Below are 27,474 nucleotides of genomic sequence, written 5' to 3' on the forward strand. Positions count from 1 at the left end.
CATACTAAGAAAAGCCTTTCAAAACACAGATAAAAGGGAATGCCTGAGGGGCTCAGTCAATTAAGTATCCACAATTTGATTTCAGCTCAGGTCATGATCTCAAGGTTCTGGGATGGAGCCTCATATCAGACTCTGTGCTGGGCACGGAGCCTGCTTATAATTCTCTCTCTCTCCCTCTTTCCCCCACCCCTACTCATGCTCACTCTTTCTCTCTCTCAAAACACACATATACATGCACACACACACAGAAATGATATTGTGCAACTCAATGCCAAAGCAAAAAATAATATTAAAAAAAAAAAAGAACTTAACAACCAATCTGATTAAAAAATTGACAGTGGGCCTGAATGGAATTTTTCCAAAAAAAACATACAGATGGCCAACAAACACATGAAAAGATGCTCGATATCGATAATCATCAGGGCAATGTGAATCCAAATCACAATGAAATATCACCTTACATCTGCCAAAATGGCTAAAATAAAAAAGATAAGAAATAAGTGTTAGGCAGCCCGGGTGGCTGTGCACTTTAGCGCCACCTTCAGCCCAGGGCTTGATCCTAGAGACCTGGGATCAAGTCCCACGTCAGGCTCCCTGCATGGAGCCTGCTTCTCTCTCTGCCTATGTCTCTGCTTCTATCTCTCTGTGTCTCTCATGAATGAATAAATAAAATCTAAAAAAAAAAAAAAATTTTTTTCAAAAAAAAAGAAATAAGTGTTGATGAAAATGTGGAGAAAAAGAACTCTAACATTCACTGTTCATAAGGATGTAAATAGGTGCAGTCGCTGTGGAAAGCAGTATGGACAATACCCAAAACATTGAAAATAGAAATTCTATATGATTGAATACCTCCACCATTAAGTATTTACCAAAAGAAAACAAAAACACTAATTTAAAAACACTAAACACTAATTTAATTTAAAAACAAAAACACTAATATATGCAAGCTTATGCTTATTGCAGTATTATTTAAATAGCCAAGATATGGAAGTGTCCGTCAACAGATGAATGGATAAAGATGATGTGGTACATATACACACACTCACAGAATATCATGCAGCCATAAAGAAGAATGAGATCTTGCCATTTACAACAATATGGATGGACCTAGAAGGTATCCTAAGTGAAATATGTCATACTGAAAAAGACAAATACCATATGATTTCATTCATATGTGGAATCTAAAAACAAAGCAAATGAAAAAACAAACAAAACTAGAATCAGACCTATAAATACAGAGAACAAACTAATAGTTGCCATAGGGAAGGGGACTAGAGAATGGGCAAAATGTTTGAAGGGTAGTGGGAAGTACAGGCTTCCAGGCATAGAATGAATAAATCATGGAAACAAAAGGTACAGTGTAAGGAATATAGTCAATGATGTGGTAAAAGCATTGTATGGTGAAAAGATGGTAGCTACACCTGTGTGAGCAGAGTATAACATACAGAAATATTAAATCACTATGCTTTACACCTGAAACTAATGCAACAATGTGTGCCAATTACACTCAAATAAATTTTTAAAAATAATTTTCAAATAAAGAAAGAACTGGTATGTAAAATATATGACAAACTTTTTAAATGCAACCATTGACCCAGTTTAAAAAAAAAAAAAAGGCAAAGACCTGAGGAGCTACCTCACCAAAAAAAGGTAAAGAGATGGCAAGTAAATGTATTGGACAGATGCTAATATCATACATCTTCAGGAAATGCAAATTAAAGCAATGAGATAATACTGTTATATAAATGAGACACGATCATATGTCATTAAGAAATTCAAATTAAAACAATGAGATACCTACTAGAGTGACTGAAAATCCAGAACACTGACAATGCCAAGTGCTGACAAAATTGTGGAGCAACAGGAATTCTCATTTATTGCCAGTGGGAAGGCAAAATGGTACAGCCACTTTAGAAGACAGTTTGGCCATTTCTTACAAAACTAAACATGCTCTTACCATATGATCCAGTAATCACACTCCTTGGTATTTAGTCAAATGAGTTGAAAACATATATCTACACAAAAATCTGCCCACAAATGTTTAGAGCAGCTTTATTCATCATGGCCGAAACTTGGAAGCAACCAAGATGTCCTTCATAGGCAAATGGAGAAACAAACAGTAGTACATCCAATGAAGTATTATTCAGTACTAAAAAGAAATGAGCTATCAGGACGCATGGGTGGCTCAGTGGTTGAGGTCTGCCTTCAGCTCAGGTCGTGATCCTGCAGTCCTGGGATCAAATCCTGCATTGGGCTCCCCACAGGGAGCCTGCTTCTCCCTCTGCCTGTGTCTCTGCCTCTCTCTGTGTGTCTCTCATGAATAAATAAATAAAATATTTTTAAAAAGAAAAAGAAAAAATAAAAAGAAATGAGCCATCAATCCATAAACAGACACACAAAAAAACTTAAATGCGTATTACCAAATGAAAGAAGCTAATCTAGAAAAGCTACATACTACATAATTTCAACTATATGACACTTTGGAAAAGACAACACTATAGAGATAGTAAGATTATCAGTAGTTGGCAGGGAGAGACAGGGGGCCAAGGGAAGGAAGCATGAATAGATGGAATACAGAGAATTTTTAAGGCAGTGAAAATTATTCTGTATAATACCATAATGGTAAATACATGTCAACATACATTAGTCCAGCCTACAGAATTTAAAACATGAAGAGTGATCCCTAGTATAAACTATGGACTTTAGTTACTAATAATGTGTAAATATTGGCTTATCAATTTTAACAGATGTACCACACTAATAAAAAAATTAAAAATAAGAGAAATTAGGGTAGGGTGAAGAATAGCCAAATACTTCATACTTTTCACTTAATTTTTTCCCTATAAACCTGAAACTGCTTAAATCTATTAATCAAGCAAGGCAGAGAATGGTTTTCAAATAAAGGAAAAAGACACAAGTTGGGAAGGTGCCTGACAATTGTGCTTATACTGGTTTTCCAGATTCTTCTTCATTCAACAGTATTATTTCACAACTTACGCTGTAAAACAGAGTAAGATTAAACATCTAGAGAAATTTATTCTAATGATTGTTGTAGAAATACTTTCACCTCCAACATCAGAATCTGATTGGGTAGTGGAAAGGGAGGTGGGTGGGGGCATGGGGTGACTGGGTGATGGGCACTGAGGGGGCACTTGACGGGGTGACCACTGGGTATTATGCTATATGTTGGCAAATCGAACTCCAATAAAAACATATACAAGAAAAAAAAAAAAGAATCTGCTTGATTGATTTAAATATAGTTTCAAACAAAGAGAAACAAGTTGAAGGACAGATATATCAACCATCTTTCTCCACCAGACCCTATGTTATGACAGTATTTGTGAGGAATTGCAATTTAGGATTAAAACGTATTTTTAGGGTATTGTGGAATTTTTGTGTCATATCTGAAAATATAAAACATTAAAGTCTAGTCTTTGTTTGATCTGCTGTCCTTTGCAGTTACCAAAAGTTCAATTTATTGTGCTTTTTTTCTCTTTTTCATATTATCTTACACATCAGCTTAATGTAAGTATTGCTAAATTTCTCATTTTACTTCACTTGAAAAAGCAAAATGAACTTAGACCAGACCCTTAGAGTTACTGAGAAAAAAAGAAAAAAAAAAAAAAACAGAAACAAAAGTACAAAATGTGCATAAAGAGATACAGCAATTATTTGGGGGGAAAATAGGATTTGGAATTTTCATTGCATAAAAATTCAAATGGAAAGTGAAATTGTTTCTTCCTACTCTATCCAAGTAATTGCATTAAAAATTTAAGCCCTTTAAATAAGTAGTTTCTGTGTATTTCTAATACCAGTAATAAATAGTGTGTACTTGTTTTAAAAGCAGAGCATTTGCTTTCATGGCATTCAACTGCATTCCAAAGCTCAAATACAAGGTTAATTTCAACTGCTAGAGGCATCATTGATTTCCAATATTTCATTTTAGAAAAAAAAAAATCTGATGATATAGAGAGGTCTACCAACTATGATGTAGAGGGGTCCACCGACTACTTTAGTCTGCAGATTAAATTTGGTCCATGGCTTCTTTTGTACACTTGATAGCCAAGAATAGTTTTTACAATTATGAAGAGTTTTAAGGAGGAGGATGAGAGAGAGAATAAATATGGCCAGCAAAGCCTAAAATATTTACTGCCTAATCTTTTACAGGAAAAGGTTGTGAATCCTAACAAACACTTTGCGTATCTTACAAAAAAAAAAAAAAAAAGACTACTCCTTTCCAAACATTTAAGAATTGAGAAATACATATTTTTCTTCTCTTAAATATGGTGTGTCTCTCAATAAGATGTACCACTAATGTGCTCTTAGCCTACCCAGAAATACATTTTATATTCTATTTGCATCTTTTCCTTTACTTGCATTAACTGATTAAGATAGATATATCATTGTGCATGTAATGCTTCAGTTCTTCAGCATGGCTAAATTGTATTCTCCTTATATGTGTTCTAAAATAAAATTTCCAAATGTTGATATCTGGGTATGTGGAGAGAGTAAAGAGAAAAGAAAAAACACTGGATTGCTGCAAGAGGAAACAGACCTCTAATTGTTTCTTGAATTTGTTTTATTTTTTCCTTCCTTTGCATAAATGAGTGTCTAGTTTTACAAAGGGAACTACCAATTTTAGGATAAAAATTTAAATTTGGGGGGAACCCTTAAAACACAGGAACACTATGATTTAAATATTCTGTATCAATTTTAACAATCTTTTTAAAAAGTTTATTTATATTCAATTTGCCAACAGATAGTATAACACCCAGTGCTCATTTCATCATGTGTCCCTTTAATAATAATCTTCTTTTTTAAGATTTTATTTGAGAGAGCAGAATGAGAGAGAGAGAGCACAAGCAGGGGGAAGGGCAGAGAGAGAGAGGGAGAAGTAGACTCTCTGCTGAGCAAGGAGCCCAATGCAGGGCTCAGTCCCAGGATCCTGGGATCATGACCTAAGCCAGAGGCAGACACTGTACTGACTGAGCCACCCAGGTGCCCCTTAATTTTCTTAACAATTTTTTTTTATGAAATTGGGTCACACACAAAAAATATATATATTTTTTTGTTCCATATATATATTTTATATATATCCATATACAATATATATCCATAAAATATATATAATATATATCCATATAATATATATGTGGATAAAGTCACTGACATAGATCCTAGATGGCACCTAATACACCTGCACTCTGAAACTTTCTCAAGGACAAGTAATTTGTTTACATCTATTTATAAGTGATTAAGCATGTGAGAATGATTAAACATGAGAACACATCATACAGAAAGTTCAGATCACAAATGAATGAAAGTTCAACTTTAATAACAACTATAATAACTGTAATTTATAATGAATTGAAAGAGCTTTCAGAAGAGTTAGTTCTTGGGACACCTCGGTGGCTCAGTGGTTGAGCATCTGCCTTTGGCTCAGGTAGTGATCCCAGGGTCCTGGGACTGAGTCCTGCATCAGATTCCCTACAGGGAGCCTGCTTCTCCCTCTGCCTATGTTTCTGTGTCTCTTATGAATAAAGAAAATCTTAAAAAAAAAAAAAAGAAGAAGAGTTAGCTCTAGAATGTGAAGAAAAACAGAATCTATTTTTTCTAGTGGTTTGTCACAGGATCTCTTCCAGTCCTGTGAGCCTGTGCTTTTTTTTTTTTATAATAAATTAATTTTTTATTGGTGTTCAATTTGCCAACTTACAGAATAACACCCAGTGCTCATCCCGTCAAGTGCCACCCCCCAGTGCCCGTCACCCATTCACCCCCACCCCCCGCCATCCTCCCCTTCCACCACCCCTAGTTCGTTTCCCAGAGTTAGGAGTCTTTATGTTCTGTCTCCCTTTCTGATATTTCCCACACATTTCTTCTCCCTTCCCTTATATTCCCTTTCACTATTATTTATATTCCCCAAATGAATGAGAACATACACTGTTTGTCCTTCTCCGATTGACTTACTTCACTCAGCATAATACCCTCCAGTTCCATCCACATTGAAGCAAATGGTGGGTATTTGTCGTTTCTAATGGCTGAGGAATATTCCATTGTATACATAAACCACATCTTCTTTACCCACTCGTATTTCAATGGACACTGAGGCTCCTTCCACAGTTGGCTATCGTGGCCATTGCTGCTATAAACATCGGGGTGCAGGTGTCCCGGCGTTTCATTGCATCTGTATCTTTGGGGTAAATCCCCACAGTGCAATTGCTGGGTCGTAGGGCAGGTCTATTTTTAACTCTTTGAGGAACCTCCACACAGTTTTCCAGAGTGGCTGCACCAGTTCACATTCCCACCAATAGTGTAAGAGAGTTGCCCTTTCTCCGCATCCTCTCCAACATTTGTTGTTTCCTGCCTTGTTAATTTGCCCCATTCTCACTGGTGTGAGGTGGTATCTCATTGTGGTTTTGATTTGTATTTCCCTGATGAGCCTGTGCTTTTATAGCACCCTGTGTGTTCAACACTGAGAAGCAGTTAAATGACAAGACCTGTTTTGTTGAGAAAGGGACCACTTCTAGCAAGGATACCAAAACTAAATATTCTTTTCTATTTGTTAGGGTTTTTTTTTTTTAAGATTTTATTTATTTATTCATGAGAGACACACAGAGAGAGAGGCAGAGACACAAGCAGGCTACATGCAGGAAGCCTGATGTGGGGACTCGATCCTGGTTCTCCAGGATCACACCCGAGGCTGAAGGCGGCGCTAAACTGCCAAGCTGCCCTGTTTCTATTTGTTTTTAAGGTGATGTAATATTTAAGGGAAGAAAAGAAAAACTTTCCACCAGTCCATGTTGAGTGAACATTTCAGTCTATGTCAAAGCAAAAGTCAGTGGCATAATGTCTTTGAAGCTTTCTATCAGGTGACATGTTAAATCTGTACCCTCAGAAGGGACCTCTGAGAAGTTATGGGTAAAAGGCACATACAAAACACTTCTAAGACAAATTTACAAACAAAACGGAAACAAATATCTATTTACATCTAAGAAAAGTAGCAATTATTATAAACCAACAAAACCCAAAACAGAGGAACCTCCAAAGTATATACAAATATACCAAATAAAGAGAATTAAGGAATGGGCAGAAATGGAGAGTGGTGCATATGCATTAAGAAAAAAAGATAGTGTTATTATTCCAGCAAAAATAAGTGAACATGCTCATACTGAAAAATGTGACTTGAAATCAATTCAGTAAGGCAAGTAGAAACAAAAATAGAACACTTGGCTTTTTCATTTGATAAGTGGCATTTTAAATATAAAAATTGAAAAAGATTATCTTTCTATAAGTTATCCTTCATCTCAATCGTCAAGGTCAATTACTCAAACTAAACATTAGTCATCTTAAAAACAATAAAGGCTATAAATACTATATGGAAATAAATATCCTTATAGATGTTTGCTACACATTAATCTTCACTCGTAAGAGTTGATTTGAAGGTGACTGTAAACAGTTAAAATTTATCTTCATGAAATAACTTAGTAGCTAAATAGTATAGTGAATACAAAGGATATTCAAATTAGAAGACATGTTATTTTCAAAATAGAAGAACTTGCTTAATTATTTCAGAATAAATATTTTTTATTACATCTCAGAAGAACAATAAGAAATTTCAGGATTCATAGAAAGGCCACCTGCTAGTGAAGGTGAGAGATCAGTATGGTAATTATCATAAAATGTGGGTGCTACAGGGAAGCTCCAAGTAGGGAAAGCCATACTCCATGTGAAGAACCATGGAAACTGCAGATAGGACACATTTTAGCTGCACTGATTTATGGATTTGCATAGGGCTAGGGTAAAATCTCCTGGATGTGCATAAATAATGAAGGTGCAAGAAAACGAAGTGTCAGAAAAGTATTCAGTATCCTTAGAGTCATGATTAGCATTCTATTCATTAGGAGAGTTTTTAAAGAAAACTTCTGGCCCTACTCTACACTTACTAAATCAAAATCTTCAGGAGTTGAACTCACAAAACTGGATTAGAAAACAAAAAAACAGAAGCTCTTTATTTTGGCCTCTTACATATTTTACAAGATGAGAGGATTAATAAATTTCACTAAACATGACACATGGGTCTTGATCCCATTCACAGTTTAAGCCCATTCCAATAAGGATTTTATACAAACCTGACTTTGCCAAGGTTACCTGGGATCTTCACTTCACTAATACCAATGACAATGTTAATTCCTCATCCATGTTGGCTTCCTTTCATTCATGCTATGAATATAGCCAGAGATAAGCCAGCATATCTATGATTTGCTCTTCCCTCTTCAGAATGCTTTAATGACTTCCTTTCTGTAAAGATTACTTTAAACAGACTGAAGTATCTGGCCCTGCCCTAAATCTCCAGACAGATCTAATATCATCCTCCCATTTGCTTTCTTTGATCAAATAGTATTAGCCTTCTCTCAGTTCTTCAAACAGAACACCTCCCATATGATAAAATAAATGGTCTGACGATATTTTTTTCGTCACAAAATTTTCGCTTATCATGCTGATAATGAAATTATTGTTTTAGAGTCTTACCATCTATTACACCTAGTCTTAAATTTTTTACTCTGTGCACTATAGTTGGCATGATTTTAATTTCCACAATTATGTCCTCATGCTTATCAATCCTCTCTTCCTACAGTTCCATCTAGACCAAGGATCAGTGAAATGTTTTATAAAAAACAAGAGAGTAAAAATGTAGGCTTTGTGGGCTAAGAGGGAAATTTGGGCAACTGTCCTTGTCAGAAGACAATCTTTTGTATATTTTATATTTTACACTTAAAAATGTAAAAAATATTTAAGCTCATGCAAAATCAGGCAGTAAAACAGATTTGTTTCATGGGCTGTTGTTTATCAATGTCTGACTTAGATACATGACTTTAAACATGAACGATGGGCCTATGATTTTCATACTTCACATCTCTAGCTAAGTCATCTTCTTGTTGCCTTGATATATTCACTTGAATTCTAATAGGCATCTCAATTTAATACAGGGGGAGAAAGTAAAGTCAATAACACATATGTATTTACCTACACTTCTGGCACTTAGAATCTATGCTATGTCATCACACCTTCCCCCATTTCAATAAAAGACTATAACCATGTTCCTAAATCCAAACACTTGATGTGATTCTTGATCAGTAAATCCCATCTGGTCTATTTTCCAAGCAACTTGTAATTTCAAACAATTTTACAGCTTTATCATTATAATCACAATCCTAACCACCATCATCCTTCCTCTTAAGAAGTGAAAGAGTCAACTGAACCATCCCTCTTCCCCAACCACTGTATCCCTCACCAGTAGTATGCCCTCATACTGCAGGCAGAAGGAACTGTGTAAGAGTAAATCTAATCATATCACATACCTATCTTAAATCTTTCAATTGATTTGTTTTCTATCTAAACACTGACTGCAAAATCCTAACGAATCTGGTTTCTTACAGTCCCCGATCTCATGTCTCTTCCACGCCCTTCTTTATTCCGGACAAATTGGCCTGCACTCCCCCAAAATATCAAGCTGATTTCTATTTCAGAGCCTTTATATTTGCTGTTCCGTCTGATCAGAACACCTAGGATCTTCGAAGCACCTGACTTTATCTTTTCATTCCAATCTTAATTGCAACATCAGCCCCTCAAAGAAAATTCTCTGACCTCCCCATAGTTGGATCACTGACTCTCCGCATGCCAGTTATACTCAACTATACTATCACATTTAATCTTCTTCATAGTAGTATACTTCCTAGCCCTTTGTAGCATTGATTTGATTATGTATTTGGGTGCCTTGTTCCTCTGTCTCTTTCTCTACATTATAACCACTTGGGTATCTGCTTTCATTGCTATATTCCCAGCATCTGGCATATAGTAGGTACTTTATTCTAATTGTCTTGTGGACTACTATGTATATGCCAATCCTTCTGATTAATTTTTGATGTACTATTTCTCTTCTCTCTCTCTCTCTCTGTATTTTTCTCCCTTCTTATCTCTCTTCTGGCTTTCTACTCATCTTAAAACTTACATTATTCGGTGTCCTCAGAATTTCTCCATTATATTGGAAGAGCTTAGTTTCCTCAAAAAGAAAACACACACACACACACACACACACACACCCTATTTCGGCAAAAAAGACATAAAGTAAGACAGAATACAGTCAATGTTTTTTTGGTAGAAATAGACATACCTTACCAGGAAGACAATTCCACCAAAAAACAAATAAACAATAACAACAACAACAACAAAATGCAATTCTGATTATTCCTTGTTCCCAGATTTGAAGCCAGTTTTCCACTTTCAAGCAGCCTTGTCCATAGAGATGAAAGATATCTACCTAGAGCTATTAACTTATTACCGCTGTCTACATTTAGGTTCTAAAAACACAGCTTAATATGGTATCAATTTTATGTGATTGTAATTCAAAAGCAGTTTTATCAACATTTTCCAACAGAACAAATGCCTTTTCTAATTAGCATCTTCAATTAAGTACCTAAATCTAATGAAGAATAAGTTATACATTATGCTAAATTTTCATTGGCTCACTATTCTAGAAAGCTTTCAAATTAATTAAAGATAAGATATTTAGTAATAGAAAACAGAAAGAGATAAAAGCTTGTCTTAATCAATTTAAATTAGAATTTAACATTGCTTTAATATACTAGTTTGTAGTTGACTGCAAGGGTAATAAAGCAAAATTATTGAGTCCTAAGTAGTCACCATTGCATAATCTGAAAACTCAAAATGAATTACCAGAAAGAAATCATAAAATCCCTTCAAAAGCTTCCCACTTCACTCCAAACAAAAGCTAAAGTCATTAAAATGGCAACTAAAACTCTACATTGTCTATCCCTTCTCTTTATTCTATTATCTCTCAGATCATCTACTGCTCCCCAGCCGCATGTGTTTTGTTCCAGTCACATTAGTTTCCTTGCTGTTCCCACAAAACACCAGACATGATCTTGCTCAAGACTTATACACTAACTGTTCCTTTGCAAGGAATGTTTTTGCCCCAAGTCTCTGTGTGGCTCAGGCCCTCACTACCTTGGGCTTTTAATTGCCACCTTTCCTCTATTCCCCATTACAGCATTATTTTTCACCATCAACCCTACCATATTTTACATATTTATGGCTCATTGTCTGTCATCTGTCTCATTCAATTAGAATGCAAGCTCCATGATGGCAAGACTGTTTGTCAATTTTCTTAGCTACTTTATCACTAGCATCCAGAGTAGTTCCTGACTCAAGATAAACACTTCATAAACTTTTGTTGAGTAAATGGATATATAGTCTGAGGAATCAAGGAGCTTAGAAATAAGGGAAAGACAGAAATGAAAAATTACAGTGCATTCTAAGAAATATTGATGGGGTTATGTATGAGGATCTTTGAAAACTACAGAAAGCAACATCAAAATAATAATGTGGAATGAATCTGGGCAAAGACCTAGCAGGAGATATCTGAGTTAAGGGATAAAAAGAAGATAGCCAGCTGAAGATAAAAGAGAAAGGAAGAGCTAACAAAGGAGCATCAGAAGTTATCACAGGAAAAATAAGTTTAAAAAAATAAGAACAAAGCATAATATACATTGTAGCCCAATTATTATTTCACACATGATTAACTAAAAAAATCAAAAATACTTTATGATTTGATAAAGCTAGAGATGATAAATAGATCACCATGTGACATGACCAAATAGAAATTTCAGTGCTTCTTAATCTTTGAGAGAAAGCCTTTAGACAAGATTTTGTTGATTTGGGGAAGAAAGTTGCTGGATAAGGCACATGTCCCTTAAAGACAAGATCGAGCTTGTGAACACTGTGTACAGCCTTCATAATGGAAAGGTGCCAGATTAATGTTTTTAAGTCTCTTGAAATCTAAGTTGGCAACTTAAAAAATCATGTGTAATTCATGAGCTTTTTAAAGGAAACATAATAAGTGACAGAGATGTGATTCTCAAGTGTGTCTTTATGCTGAGGTATGTATAGCATTATAGGCTGAAGAAGTAGCGGTGGTGAAAAGGGAGGTGGGCAGGGGGTGGCAGTGACTGGGTGATGGGCACTGAGGGGGGCACTTGATAGGATGAGCACTGGGTTTTATGCTATATGTTGGCAAATTGAACCCCAATAAAAAATAAAATAATAAAATATATATATATATAATAAAATAAACAAAAGAAGAAAAAAAAGAAGTAGAACAAAACAAAAGAATTAAGAGTAAGCAGTAATTTCTACAGAAGACAAGGACATACAGTCTCATCCATGTGACTATTCTGAATTTCTTAACTCCAGTGTCTAGGCTCTTTCATTTGTTTGTCCTTTAGTTTGTGCACAAAAAACTTAAGTTGCATTAAAAGCACAATGTTAATACTTCATACCATGAGATGGCTATAAGGCTGACTACAAGGTTGGTGGAGTAGGCTAAGTCCCTGCTTAGAGAAGGAACCAGCTTCCTCAGCCACTCTCCACTTTATTTCTGTGTTTTGGTATATAAAGTCCTACTAAAAATTTTACAGATTGATTTTTAAATTTATATTATTTTTTTTGTTATTAGCATGTGTCAGAATACTGTAGTTTATGTATTTCTCATTCCTGCTCCTATCACTTCTCTTTTTTCCTCCCTACTTATACCACTTCTATATCTTTTTCTATATCTCTTCAGCTATTATGGTCTCTTTATTCTAAGTTTTATATATATATATATATATTATAATTTATATTATATATATTAATTATATGTATATTATTTAGTGTATATACATATTAAATTACATGCATACACACATATTTATATTGCATGCATGGCTGGGGAGAGATGAAGCTAGCGTTTCCCATAGAAGATAATGTCTAATAAATATATATTCTTGAAATCAAATTCCATAACAAATTCTAAACACAACAAAAATCTTCAAATGAAATTATAATTCTAAACCAAGCTCCAAACAGTCTCCAAATATGTAAAAACATAACATTAAAGCTCAGTTTAAAAAAAAAAAAACTAAGAGCACTTGGAACAATGTTTAAAATATTTTTTCCTAAATAAATTCAATTTTTTATTGAGATTTTCCTTAAAAAAACAAAATAAATGGGAAATAAAACACATATTTTATTATGCTGCATAATTAAGAGTACTTTTTAAAATACTGTGAATGAATGCTACCCAAAGATTAGGTGATACTATATAATTTCAGTAGAAAGTGGTATCAATTACAATGTTCTTCCCCTATAAAAATGGAATATTCTACAACTAGCCTTTTTTTTCTATGGCAATGGCTTTTGATGATCAGGAAGGTAGCTTAAAACACTAGAACAAAATGCAGTAATTTCATTTCAAACCATTTAATCTCTAATCTAAGTTGTGAAAAGAAGTCCTTTCTGAGGAAAAAAAAAAATATGTTTTTAAGAGAGTATTCCAAAGCAAGTCTTTATAGTTAGATATTTTCGATATCACGTCCCTTACTTCATGGGCTTCCATGCAGATTGTGTAAAAGAATGTGTGCTGATTTCTTTTAGGAATATAATCTTCAGATGTCTGAAAAGAATTTGAAATGCCCGGATAGTTTTCTCAAAAATTCAAATTTTGAGGGCAAGATCTCAATAAATGTTATTCTCTTTAAAGTAAATCCGCTATGTTCTTAAACTGTAACATGAATTTTTTAAGCTATGGAAATGGTGTATTGCATATAATGTCTAAGAATTGCTGGTTTTTTGTTGTTTAAGAAGCTCTTAGAAATTTTTGTTAGAACTTAAACGTTGGGACGGATATTTATGGAAGTTTTAAATATTGGATATTTGCATTTATATTTTAGAAGTTTAAAACAAAAACTAGAACTGGACATAAATAATTCTGCTGCAGACCAACTTATACACATATATATTGTTAACTAGCACAAAGGAAAATTCTTTACGTTTGATAAGGAATGCCGGAAACATTAAGACTTCTATTAGATAGCAGAGTTCAATTTCACTACTACTTAGCTTGATGATATTTTAAGGTCAAGTCTCCTGAGATACACAAATAATCATCATTCAATATTGATTGCCAAATGTTTGAGCTCACCTCTCTTAAAACAATATTCAATTATAAGATGAAAACAATTTACCCAAGCAACCTGGAAAAATAAAAACTTGGGGTAGAATTAAGTTCCTTTGAGCTGACATTTGTTACTAATTATGATTCTAGAATATTAAAAGTCATAGATCACATGATCTGAGAAATTCAAATTGAAAAGGTGTAGCTATAAATCTTTGCTCACAATTGGATATGCTTCATTTACTGACAGAATGACACAATCACTTAAATTTCTTGATGAAACAAAAAATGAAGGAAAAAATAATACTTTTGGCACACAATGGAAAATATTTCAAAGGAAAGAGAAAGAGATGGAGAGAGAATTATTTATCTATCTTCCCACCTACCCATCCATCTACCCAACCATCCCTTAAAAACTTTTTTCCTAGCTCTCTAGAAAAGAAAAAAAAAAAAAAAGTTGTGTGACAGGCACAAAATACAGGTGATCGGCTTAGTATAATTAAATATGATTCCAAGATAATATAGTTTAACAGCTTGCAAAATAGGATAATCAAATGATTTACTTTTCAAAATTCTGGTCCCTTCACCAAGACATCATTTTACAATGGAGATCGTGAAACTGAAGATTGTAACTGCTGAATATTATCAGATTTTATTTTTTGAATGCTTAATATCTAACCCAAAATCTGGTCATGAAAAGAAGCATAATTTGATTTATCCTCAAAATTTAAGTTTGCTCATGATCTCCACTGGTCTTTGAAATTTCAAAATTTCTTACATCTAGCATCAGGGTTGGAATTTCATCATGTAAATAATAATGGGAACCAAACTGATTAAAATTCTCTGTGTATTCACAATAACATATTGAAAATTTTACTATATTTAAACCCTAAATTAGTCGCAAAAATCAGGAAAATAACACTAATTCAAAAATTATGAAAAACTTGTTTCTGGAAACAGCTGACATATACATTTCATTCTTATTATTATCATTATTAAGTACCAGAAAAAAATAGCACATCTTTATTAAAGCCATTAAGATAAGAATATGTATTTAAGAACTGCCAAACAATATTCTGAATAGTTTGTTTTTTAAAGTCAAAATCACATCTTTACTTTTAACAAGTATTCACCTTTATCCCAAACTGCCTCATTCTGCCTTTATATTCACATGCATCTCAGTGACTGATTTTTTTTCTTAGATTTTTATAGAAGTTACACCTTTAGTTTAATATACATCTCATATTATTACTTGAACATATTGTTGTTCAAGTTCTTTTTTTCTGAAAGAAATGAGATTGCTAGTTTGGAAGTAATTTCCCAGTAACATAGTAACTATTGCCTACACCTCCTAGCATCCTGCAAATCATCTGGGGTCTGCAATGCCTCTGGACAGTCCTTCTTGTCGGTCAGCATTCACATGGCTTCAACTGTTGTGCTACATATTACAACTACACATGTTAGATGTCAGTTCAGTTTTCTCTAGATTATCCCTAAAGTCAATGTATAGTATTTGGAAATGTGTAAATCATCAACTACCTGTGATAGCTCTTTTTTCTTTTAATTTGTAATAAATATTTTATTTTAAAACAGTTTTAGATTTACAGAAAACTTATAAAGATAGTACAGAAAGCTCCCATATACCCCATATCCAATTTCTTCAATTAACATCTGTGATAGTTCTTTTAAAAGAGAAAATAAATCTGAACAATCGTGTTATTTGTTTTATTTGCATAGTAAATATATTTTTAAATCAAATCTATTCCACTTTATCTTAATAATTAGCTGTATTTTTTTAAAGGATTGGATTTACTTTCATTTACTTAGCAGTTTCTAATGTGCAAAGACCTAAGGAAGCATAGAAATGGGCAGCGTCCAAGTCAGGAAATGCTACTGTAAGGATTTGTATCTATTATTCCATAAGTCAGAAGTCAGAGGAAAAGACTACTCAAGCAGATGCTCCTCTTGAATGATATAAAAAATTGACAAGGGACATCTACCTGTTTGCAGCTGACTGTCCATTCCTTTCTTCTTATTTGACCATGCTGCCCCTAGAGAGCTCATCAGCCAACATTCTTACTTAGAATTCAGAATGCATTTTCTATAACATGTTGTTGTAAGTGGCAGTTGTACACAGTTGAATTAATACCGAATATGATGCTTTATGTACATTCTAGAACATGCAGATTTTTGCCTTCTGTCCCCATAACCTGATTACTATTTCTAACATGTTTTTTATGGGAAAGACCATTCTGATTTCCCAACGACTTACAAATAATTAGCATATAACCTACTGATACATGTGGAGAGCTTATATAGAAAATACAATTTAGCTTTGCTATCATCTTTAAGGAATGTAACTTTAGTAAAAACAACTTTATTACTTTTTGCATGCATATTTGCTATAAGAGTCATACCTCACTGATGCATAATCACAACTCTGGACTTTAGAAGTCCCAACAATCAAAGTTTAAGACAAAGCTATAAACAATGTAGAGAAAAATTTCATTTATATATTATAAGGTATTATTTTCTTACAAGTAGTAAGGTACCATGAAATTTTAATTTAAAAAGATATCCAGTAACATAAAGTTTTCATTTTAAAACTTTTATCTTTAAATTCTGCTTAATTGCATGTTAAAGGTGAAAAAATTAATATTTAATGAGGCTTATTGATCTAAATGATAATATGCTGTTTGGGTATTTGAAATTATTAGATTTGCTTATCACGCCTATGAAACCTGCTTAATTCAACCTAGCTACCTAAAGGAAGCAAAAATTCCCGTAATAATAAAATTAAAGCATTCCATTATGCTTTCTATTAAGTTGTTTTGTTCCTTGAATCACTGTCTATTTTAATTTATTCTTTTAAAAAGAAATTGAATTACTTAACTTGCATTTACCATGACAGGCTTCACTATAGCTAAGCATGGAATTGATTTCAGGAACTGTTCTTTACAAATGTTGGTCACTATCAAAGAAAAAAATGCCCAAGCAATCAATATTGAAGAAAGAATAAAGGGTGTGAACAAATAAAAGAAATGATATTTATTTTTCCTCTAACATTTTAAATATTCAACAAACTATTACTCATTAAGAAAAAAAGCCATAATCCCTGGAAATGATGGCCTCAGAAAGGGTTTTGGCAATCTTGTGTAATACTAAATGTACTGTTGGATCACTATTGCAGAAAAACAGTTGTCCTGCTGCATTTTAGTGATCTGACACGTTGCCAGAGGAATAAACAACTCTTTTAGCCAACAGAAATGTGATGTAGCTGCTGCCTACAGATTCTTGTTTTAGATTTTTGATGAAAAAAATACTATGTGTATTAAATATGATTTCCTTTCGTTACTTTTATCAAAAAAGAAAAATGCAATGAGAATTCAACTATATGCTAATATAAATTCTTAATGGCATGAAAGAAAAACTTTAAAAATCAAAGCCTATTTCATCATTAAAATTTGTTATCTGCATATATACCTATTATCACACAAAGATACACAGATTTTTATTTTTGAAAAAGTCATCCTGTTTCACTTCAAAAATTCACTAAACAAAATTACATATGGTGAGCAAACAATGTTCTTTTTGAACCATCTTTTCAAAAGAGTAACTAAACTTACTTTAATATACACAATATTTATTGGATATTTTAGAAACTGAAGAACTAGCAAAAGCTCAACAACTCTATCACAATTATATAACACCACTATACACTCTCAGTTCCATCTAGAGTAATGTACCTGCTTGTATACCTTTCCTGCTCATAGTTTTCAAGTCTTGACAAAAGCAGAAGCAATGTCAAAATAGATTCTCCTCCAAGAAAAATAAATGCCATGAGGGTCAGCACTTTTTTCATACAAAACATTAAATAGCAATTTGTATCTAAATAGGCAACACACCTCCAAAAATAACACAACACTTCACAAAACACATTTCAAAGGTACTAGCTTTGGCTTAAACCACTCCATACAGCTATTGATCAAATCAGTACACAGAAAAACCTTATTACAAAATCTATGGTCCTTTCCTACTCTGCAAATGACAGACATTTCAGGACACCGCAGCTCTACCATTAATTTCCTCCAAATACACGTGGCAGAGTAATGAGAAACATCAAACTTTTCACTTAATTTCTGAAGAACGTTGTACCTTTTGGAGACTATGTTCTTGAAATTTAAAAAATTAAAATAAAAACCACTCAAGAAATGAAACAGAGATCCAGAAGCTTTTCTTCAAAAACATAAAACCTTCAAGTAATATGTTCTTATAAAATTACACAGGTACATACAAACATATCTGTGTCTAGCATCTACTGCAACAGAGTAAAGCCAATTTTGGAGCAGTGACTTCAAATTTGATACATCAATTCACATCTAGTTCTAGCTCACCTTAACTAATTCGAAAGTATAATACACTTCAACAAAACCCTTGGAGAAAGACTGAAACGGCCTAAAACATCAAACTAAAGATCCATATAACTTCAAGGTAAAGTGAAACTCATATCCACCTCTCAAAATATTAAAACATGCTTGCACCTACCTTGGCCTTGTCCATTTCCTTGCTGACCCCAGAGGATCACAGTCACCATTAGCAGTTCCGGAGTCCATGTCCACATTCTTCTAGTAACACTTCCTTGTCTTCTGGTCATTGCATTTTAAACTCTGCATAATTAGTGGGGTAGGCATAAAGAGTATAGTAAATTACAACCTTAAAATGTAATACCATTCAAATCCCCTATCTAATATACAATGTGTATTTTTAAAGTACCCTGTTTACAAGGAGATATATTTGAAAATCATCTCTCTCTTTGGGATTCTAACAATGATGATTAATATGAAAACTCACTCATCTTTAACCTCATATTCTAAACATTCATCTGAATGATATTTTTCAATAGCAGTCTGCAAAATAGGCCATTAAACCTGTGAATATTTAAAAAACATTACCAAATCATCTACTGAAAATCAGTCAGGCAAAAAATTATATAGGACACTAGTTATAACTTGTTGAGGTAAATTGATACATGTCATCTCATGCACACATACAAAAATGAATTTTCAACACATTTATGTAAGTTTAGCCTAAGTATCTCATAAAATATATTTTTAATTTGATAGTATTCTACTTATATAGGTACCTTTAACTACATGGATTTATCATGTACACAAAACTAGTCTTGTATACTTAAAATGGAGAATATATGGAAATCACAAAACATTTGCAATTCCAATTTCAGATATATGTATATAAACCATAGGAACTATCATACAGAGATAAAATATAATATCTGACATATAATAAAATATTCTTTTTTATAATAAAATATTCTTGAATGTTTGCTTTGACACTGTTGTTAATAATGAAAAATTAAAATGCTTAAATATCCACCAAATAGGTGTTCTTTATTAATATAATTGAATGATATATGATAGGTAAAATGAATAAACTTAAGCCATGTGTAACAACATAGATAAATGTCAAAATTTAAAAGTTGAGCAAAAATAGCAAGTTGCAGAATGATAAGTTAAATACTATAATACTATATATTTTATATGCAAAAGAAAAATTGTTAAAATTATATATTTTTGCATCTGCATAAATATGTACTTCATAAAAATGGTAAACACCTCCACAGTGCAAATTAGGAAATTACACGATTACAATTTAAATAGTTATCAAGAGGGGTGCCGGGGTGGCTCAGCCGGTTGAACTTCTAACTTGATCTCAGCTCATCATGATCTCAGGGTCCTGTGATCAAGCCCTGTGCTGGGCTCCCTGCTTGAGATTCTCTCTATCTCTGCCTCCCCCCACAAAATAAATTAATTAATTAAAATAAATAAATAAAATAGTTTTCAAGAGGAAACTTCACTTAAAGATTACCCCAGATCCCAATTTTTCCACAATTGACAAAATATGGAGCTAAGGAAAGTAAATTTAATGATTTCCAGAATAAGCCCTGTATTCAAAATTCTGCATAATCATAATTCTAGCAAACTTGGAGGGGAATCTTGGCATCTAGAACTTCTTCTCCCTTTCTCCCACATTAAGAAAGAGGAGGACTTAATTACTCATTTTGTATTACTTGTATTACTTCATTTCAGACTCACAATATCAGAGCTAAAGGAAAATTTAAGGACCATCTAACCCATCTCATTTTATTTTATTTTTTAAGATTTATATATTTATTTATTTGAGGGGGGAGGGGCAGAGGAAGAAGGGGCTAGAATCTCAGACTCCACACTCAGTGTGGAGCCCCATACCAGGCTTAATCTTACAACCATGAAATCACCACCTGAGCCAAAATCAAGAGTCAGGCATTCAACCAACTGCACCACCTACCCTCCCCAAACCCATCTAGTTCATTTTAAATGAGTAAACAGTCCAAGAGGTTGTAATGACATCTCCAAACTGAAGTGTAGTAATACAATGATGACAGAAGATGATAGTATTAACACTAATATTTCCTGAAAATTTTTTAAATTCTACCTCATTTTACTGTGCTAAATGCCTTGTATTTGTCTCATTTAGTTCATAGAAACTCTACAAAGAAAGCAATTTAAAAATCACTACTTCAAAGCACAGAAAACAGAAGCTCAGAGAAAAGCCACACAATTCCCAAATCAGATGATTTGTAGCTAACATTGTTGTGACTTGAGCCAAAACTGAGTGACTTCAGAGCCTATGCTCTGAACAATGGATTACTAAGCAGAAATGTAACCCTAGATATAGCTACAGTCCAGTAATCAATCATTCCAAAAAGGATACTGAGAAGGAAAAAGATCTCCCGCATATTGAACCTCACATATTCATTCCAAATAAACATCTTCAGATTGAAAATCATTAAAACATCAATTGAATGATCACAGTTAATCTCTAAAAGAACCATTTCCAGAGAAATTTGGGATGTCCAGGGCAAATTTCAACCCCCTGCTAACATACATTAACATTATTATTAATTTACATTGAAGAATAAGAGGAGTAAAATTATGCAAGAGCAAAGTTGATGCTTGGTTATTTGTTTAGGGAGCAGGGTAGGAGATCGTTGTCAAAGACCAGCCGTAGTGGAGGTGGTGGTGGGGTGATAGATACATGTATACATTCTTTTAACCACTACTACACAGATCTTTGTCTCCCTCTAATCACTGCATAACCATTTTTATCTGGTACAGCAATGTCAAAATTCAGATTTAAATCACACTTCAATGGCTTTGGCAAATTTATTGTTAATATTTCCTGGACTGCTAGCCTACACACAGTACTCAGTTTAAATGGTGCCTTTTTTGGTGGCTCAGCTGTTGAACATCAGCCTTCGGCTCAGGGCATGATCCTAGGGTCCAGAGATCAGGTACAGGGATCGGGTACCCGGGTGGAGCCTGCTTCACCCTCTGCCTATGTTTCTGCCTCTCTCTGTGTGTCTCTCATGAATAAATAAATAAAATCTTTAAATAAATAAATGGTGCCTTTTAAAAAATACATATATTCTACATAAATTCGAGGCAGTATTTGAAAAATCTAAAAACTCTCTTCAGAAGGGACTGGCACGTAAAACACTATTTCCACTATATATTTTAGTAAAATTTTAAAAAGCAGATGCCTTTCGAATTGTTGTTATAATCAAAAGAAAATGCACCCTTCCCCTCTGAGTTGATGTTTATGGAAAGCTAATATTTTATAAATGCCAAGTTACTATGTCATCTATATGCTATTCTTACCATTCTATGAATACAAGAATCATATCTTTATGAAACTTTCATATAAAGTGCTCACATAATGTAAAATCAATACATTTTTATGAAAGAAAAACAAAATAACTAAAAAAGGGTATGTTAGATGAACCAGAAAATAAAGTAACATTTACCATAAAAACATGCCATGGAATTCTCTAAATCTTTTTTATAACACTCTTTTCATGCATTTAACATTATAAAATAGATGAGAAATATTGTCTTTATTTTAAGTACTTTTACCTGTTACTTGCTACTCTTTAAAGATTAGAGTAAGTCCTAATTGAGTCCATTGTGGATAATTGAGTCCACTGTGCTCTTCTCTCATAAAATAGATTTGCTATTCCCTAAGCAGAGAATACCTTAAACCTTCAGATTGATAATGACTATATATAGTGTTCATATGACTACCTTAATGTTGAAAGTTACAAAAAAAAAAAAAAGTAGACGTTGAGAATATATTGTATGTTATTTCTTGTTATACATAACAGTAAAATTAGTTGGGTCGTGCAAGGATTTGGGAGCAAAAGGCACTATGAGATGGTATCACAGGGTACTGAGGCTTCACAGGTATATTTACAGATGTTGCTCTGTCAGATGATGCCTGCAGTGATAGCCCTTGGTCTGAGCAAGGCTTCACACGTACTAGGGAGGTACCAACTAGGGAGGGGAGTCCTAAATTAAGAATCCTCACTGTAGAACACTTACCTTCAAACAAGTGGAAGTCTCCATTACAGACCATCCCTGAATTATCTCTGCAACTTCTAAAACCTTATGCCCTCTCCCAGTAGTTTCATTTCTCTTGTGGATCTTCTAAATATTCTCTTTCATCCCATTTGGTAGACTTGACCAGCCATCTTAAATTGTACATACATATGAAATTTGTTCTTAAGTGAAATCTATTTCTGAATCCAGGTAAGTAATGCCCCCAGACTTGTCATTCCATTGTCATGTATAAGCAGTAGTTCTGGTCAGCTTTTATAGCAGCTCTTATAGCAGCTTTTTTAAAACAAAAACAAAAACCTCTTCTCTGGAACAAAGTTTCCTTACAAGTCCTTCTCTTGGCAATAGTCCTCTTTCCTGAAGTTCTTCTCAAGTGAGAGTTGGTCTGTGCCAACAAGCCTCCAGGCTGATTCTCCTTTTGCTTAACTTCTCCATTAAAAAGCAACCTCTCTGATCACCCTTTTAAAACTAGAGACTAAAGAATCAAATGGGATCAGGAAGTGACCATAGCTCACAGGTCATCAATTCCTCTTCTCAGCATATTATAGGAACACAATCTAAGCCAGAAAAACATAGAGCCCATTACAGCTCTCGAGTTCCAGTTATTAACATTGATTTTTTTCAATGGGAAATTTTCATTAGAAGCCATCACATGACTTACATTCAGTAATAACTTAGATTAAGATATATATTGGAGCCTCACTTTAACATTGTCCTTGGATTCGGTGCCAAAGTCATTTTTAAAAGGACCCTTTTTGACATTAGTATATTCTTACAGGTAGGATCTATCTCAATCCAAAGTATATCTGGTATGCAATGGTGATGGCCAAAGGCCTATATAATCCAAATTAATACTGCAATATATGTAAATGTAAGTATACATATAATTCATGAATACATTTATATATATTTACTCTATTTTTCAACAGGCTAAAACTTGAAAGCTGAAAATATTACTCTAGACCACCATGCTTTAGAATAAAAAGCCCAGGCAGTGATAAGAAACTTAGATACCAGTGCAGTTTGATATTTTTGATGAATTAATTAATCTCTTTAAGATTCAGTCTCTACATATGTGACAAGTGAAAAAAATCTCCAAAATTCCTGTAAGCAATAAACTATTAAAATTATACTATGCCATTAGTTGAGGGGACACTGATAAATCATTTGTCATTGGCTTTTTTTAAAAAACAAACATCTTAAAATGTAATAACATACAATTCTGTCCCAAAATGTTGGTCTACAAACATTCTGCCTCAGAATAAGGCAGATATCTGGTAAAATGTATAGTCCTACGTAACACTGTGGACACAGTGACTCAGAACCTCTGAGATGAAGAGATGAAGCCTTGGAATATACATGGTAATAAATCCTCCAAAAGGCTAGTTTTTAGTCATAAGTTAGTAATTGCTGGTTTATACCATCATACTTAAAAACTATACATAGATTTAATAGAAATCCACTATTTCTAACCTTAATGATAGAAAGCTTTATATTCAGACTGACTTTTCAGAAAAATGAAACATAAAATATTGACTAATCACCTTTGTCTAATTTTAAATAAATATAACTAAGAGACTCAAAACAAGTTTAGCAGTAATCTCTCTATAGCTTGAGATCCCAAAGGAATCACAGGGGCCTAAAATCTCCCCCAGAGAGGCTGAGTGATTTATCTTCTGAAACACTGTGGAATTACTGAAGTAGCATAAGACTATTGCTGCATCGTGACATCCTCTCAAGTTTACTTAAAGATAAATCATCCCCAGGCTAGATTCTTTGACCTCATTAAGGTAGAACAAGAAAACTCTGAGCTTTGGAAACTAAAGGAAGTGAACAGTCCATGGACACAACTGGATCTAGTGATCTTAAATTGATTAATGAATCCAACACATACATGTCAGATATTATGCTAGTTACTAAACCACACTGATCAACAAGTTAGCCAGGGTCCCTACACTCTTAGAGCTTGCATTCTACAGAGAAAGTCAAGGGCAGAAACTTAATTAAACAAAGAAAATAAATCATTATAAAATGTGTTCATATGCAAAATCAAACAAAGAACTGGATGGAAAACAAGAGTACGGGGGACATCTAATAGAGGAGATTTTAACCAATTCTTTCGGGTGATAATATTTAAGCTTAGATCTGAAAACAACAAGAGTTAGCTTTGCATACAGTTGGAAGAGTCTCTTAGGAAATGAAATGAGGATTTTCAAGGGCCCTAATATGAGGACTATCTTGGCATGTGGAAGTAAATGAAAGCTATGAATCTCATTGGACTGAAGCAGGAAGAAAAGATTGACGTGATGTGACTAAAAGATAAGAAGACGTGAAATTATACAGAGCTATATTGGTAATGGCATAGAATGTGGGTTTTAGTCCCAGTACATTAGAAAAGTAGGAAGAGATATGAACTGATAAATATTTTAAGATATCACTTTGGTTTCTATGTTGCTAATAAGGAGTTAAGAATAAAATTAGGTAGACTAATGATGAGATAGGATAATAGAATAGGTAAGAAAATATCTGAATCTGGCTAGACTGAACATTATAAATAAAAATCAGTGATAAAATTCTAGATATATTTGAAAACAATATTTTTCTCCGCATCCTCTCCAACATTGGTTGTTTCCTGTCTTGTTAATTTTCCCCATTCTCACTGGTGTGAGGTGGTATCTCATTGTGGTTTTGATTTGTATTTCCCTGATGGCAAGTGATGCAGAGCATTTTCTCATGTGCATGTTGGCCATGTCTATGTCTTCCTCTGTGAGATTTCTCTTCATGTCTTTTGCCCATTTCATGATTGGATTGTTTGTTTCTTTGGTGTTGAGTTTGATAAGTTCTTTATAGATCTTGGAAACTAGCCCTTTATCTGATATGTCATTTGCAAATATCTTCTCCCATTCTGTAGGTTGTCTTTGAGTTTTGTTGACTGTATCCTTTGCTGTGCAAAAGCTTCTTATCTTGATGAAGTCCCAATAGTTCATTTTTGCTTTTGTTTCTTTTGCCTTCGTGGATGTATCTTGCAAGAAGTTACGGTGGCCGAGTTCAAAAAGGGTGTTGCCTGTGTTCTTCTCTAGGATTTTGATGGAATCTTGTCTCACATTTAGATCTTTCATCCATTTTGAGTTTATCTTTGTGTATGGTGAAAGAGAGTGGTCTAGTTTCATTCTTCTGCATGTGGATGTCCAATTTTCCCAGCACCATTTATAGTGAGACAGAACGTAAAGACTGCTAACTCTGGGAAACGAACTAGGGGTGATAGAAGGGGAGGGGGGCGGGGGGTGGGAGTGAATGGGTGACGGGCACTGGGGGTTATTCTGTATGTTAGTAAATTGAACACCAATAAAAAATAAATTAAAAAAAAAGAAAACAATATTTTTAAATGAATGTTCAACTGGGTATCATGGAATAGAGAGGGAAAACACAAATATGACCTTTAAGCTTCTAGCTTATTTACCTGAATGGTTGGCAGAGCCATTTCCTAGGACATGTTTTCTCTGAAGTATCCATATGCTGCCATCAAGTGAGGCACGGACTTACAGAGGTAAAATCTGGGACAAGCTCTAAAACTGGAAATTGCTAGCTCTTTAGTAGGGAAATGGTGTTTAGAGCTGAGAGAGTATGTATGTGTATAAAGAGCAGAGATTAGGATGGCACCCAAAGAAATATCAATATTTAGTAGTAATGAGTAGAGGAATAGAAACACATTGCCATATTAACAGTGGGGAAATGGACCTTAGGATATTTGCAAGGGAGTGCTACAGATGAACCATGACATCTGAACTCAAAACAGTGGAAAATGAAGACAGCAGAATACACAGGAATTGTAAAGGAACAACAAAAACTGTGGCCTAGGATAAATGTTAATGAAGATGAAGAACTGTAAGAATGAGAATACCTGAGCAAATAAGTTAAAAGAGGACTGATGTCCAGATGGTGGAATATTTGCCGTTAAGATCTTGATGGTACACACACTGGTATAGAAACAGTAGATTTGACCATGAAGTGGTAACTAAAGTGGAGAAAGGATAAAAAGCAATGGAGATAAGGACGTCAAGAAGTGGAGTGAACAGGAGACTTTGATGGTCGTTCCATCTGGATGCTGAAGTCATTGAAAATGGCAACAGGACTTAGCTGAAGAAGATTCCAAAAAAAGACCTAAAGCCTTAACTAAATGACAAGAGTGACCAGGAGATCTGTTGATATCAACAAGACAAAAAGAACATGATCAATATTTTCAAAGCATTTTTGTTTCAAAGGAACAGTATGACTTGCAACAGGGAAAGGAATTAGCAATATGAAAGTTATAATGAAGAACAAGAACAACTGCTGGACATAAGGCTTGTGGAGGGTGATAAAAAGACCAATCTCTATTTGTGAAGGCGACTGGGAAAGTTAGCCTATGGTGTCAACCAAGTTTCATTTTAAGAGAATTAAAAAGGCAATTTGAACTTAGCAACAATCACTTTTAACAGTTTTCAGTAGCTTAGTATACTACAGTAAAATCAAGATTTAACGCAAAGTTATAAATTCCAATGTCATAACATCTCAGAATTGTCCAAACCACATAATTCTGTTTCTCTCTATACTGTCCACTATCTTATTCAGTAAAGAGGGCACTAAAACACACACACACACACACACACACACCACACAGAAACTCAAGTGTGCATGTCTTATTTAGCTGCATATGTCATTTTGAACTATATTCAAAGTAAACAAATCATACCATAACCTTCAATAATGGAGACTTTGAGGAATTAGAACATGGCTTTCTATAAAAGAAGTTAGCCTAAGTACAAGAAAACAGAAAAAAAAAGTCCCGCTTTGGAAGCCTACTTAGCTGAGTCATGCTTTGCCACCAGCAGGCACCAAAAAAAAGCAGTACAAGACTGGTAGAGCCTTTTAAAGGAAGTGGAAGACACCTATCTGTGAGGTTCAACTCTTAAATGCCTGGTCAAGATATAGCAACTGGATGAGAGTTCAAATTTTATAAAGATGAGCACT

General features: G+C 33.9%; 1 protein-coding gene across 1 annotated transcript in view; it reads right to left on the reverse strand.

Moving 5' to 3' along the window:
• Positions 1-27,474, reverse strand: part of ROBO2 (roundabout guidance receptor 2) — a 1,648,622-nt gene that overhangs the window by 1,604,584 nt on the left and 16,564 nt on the right. The window contains exon 2 of the mRNA XM_049104693.1: positions 18,557-18,678. Within this exon, the coding sequence (XP_048960650.1) occupies positions 18,557-18,665 (109 nt within the window). The 5' untranslated portion in view covers positions 18,666-18,678. The remainder of the gene's footprint in view (positions 1-18,556; positions 18,679-27,474) is intronic.

The sequence above is a fragment of the Canis lupus genome, chromosome 31, assembly GCF_003254725.2.
Source record: "Canis lupus dingo isolate Sandy chromosome 31, ASM325472v2, whole genome shotgun sequence".
NCBI classification, from domain to species: domain Eukaryota; kingdom Metazoa; phylum Chordata; class Mammalia; order Carnivora; family Canidae; genus Canis; species Canis lupus.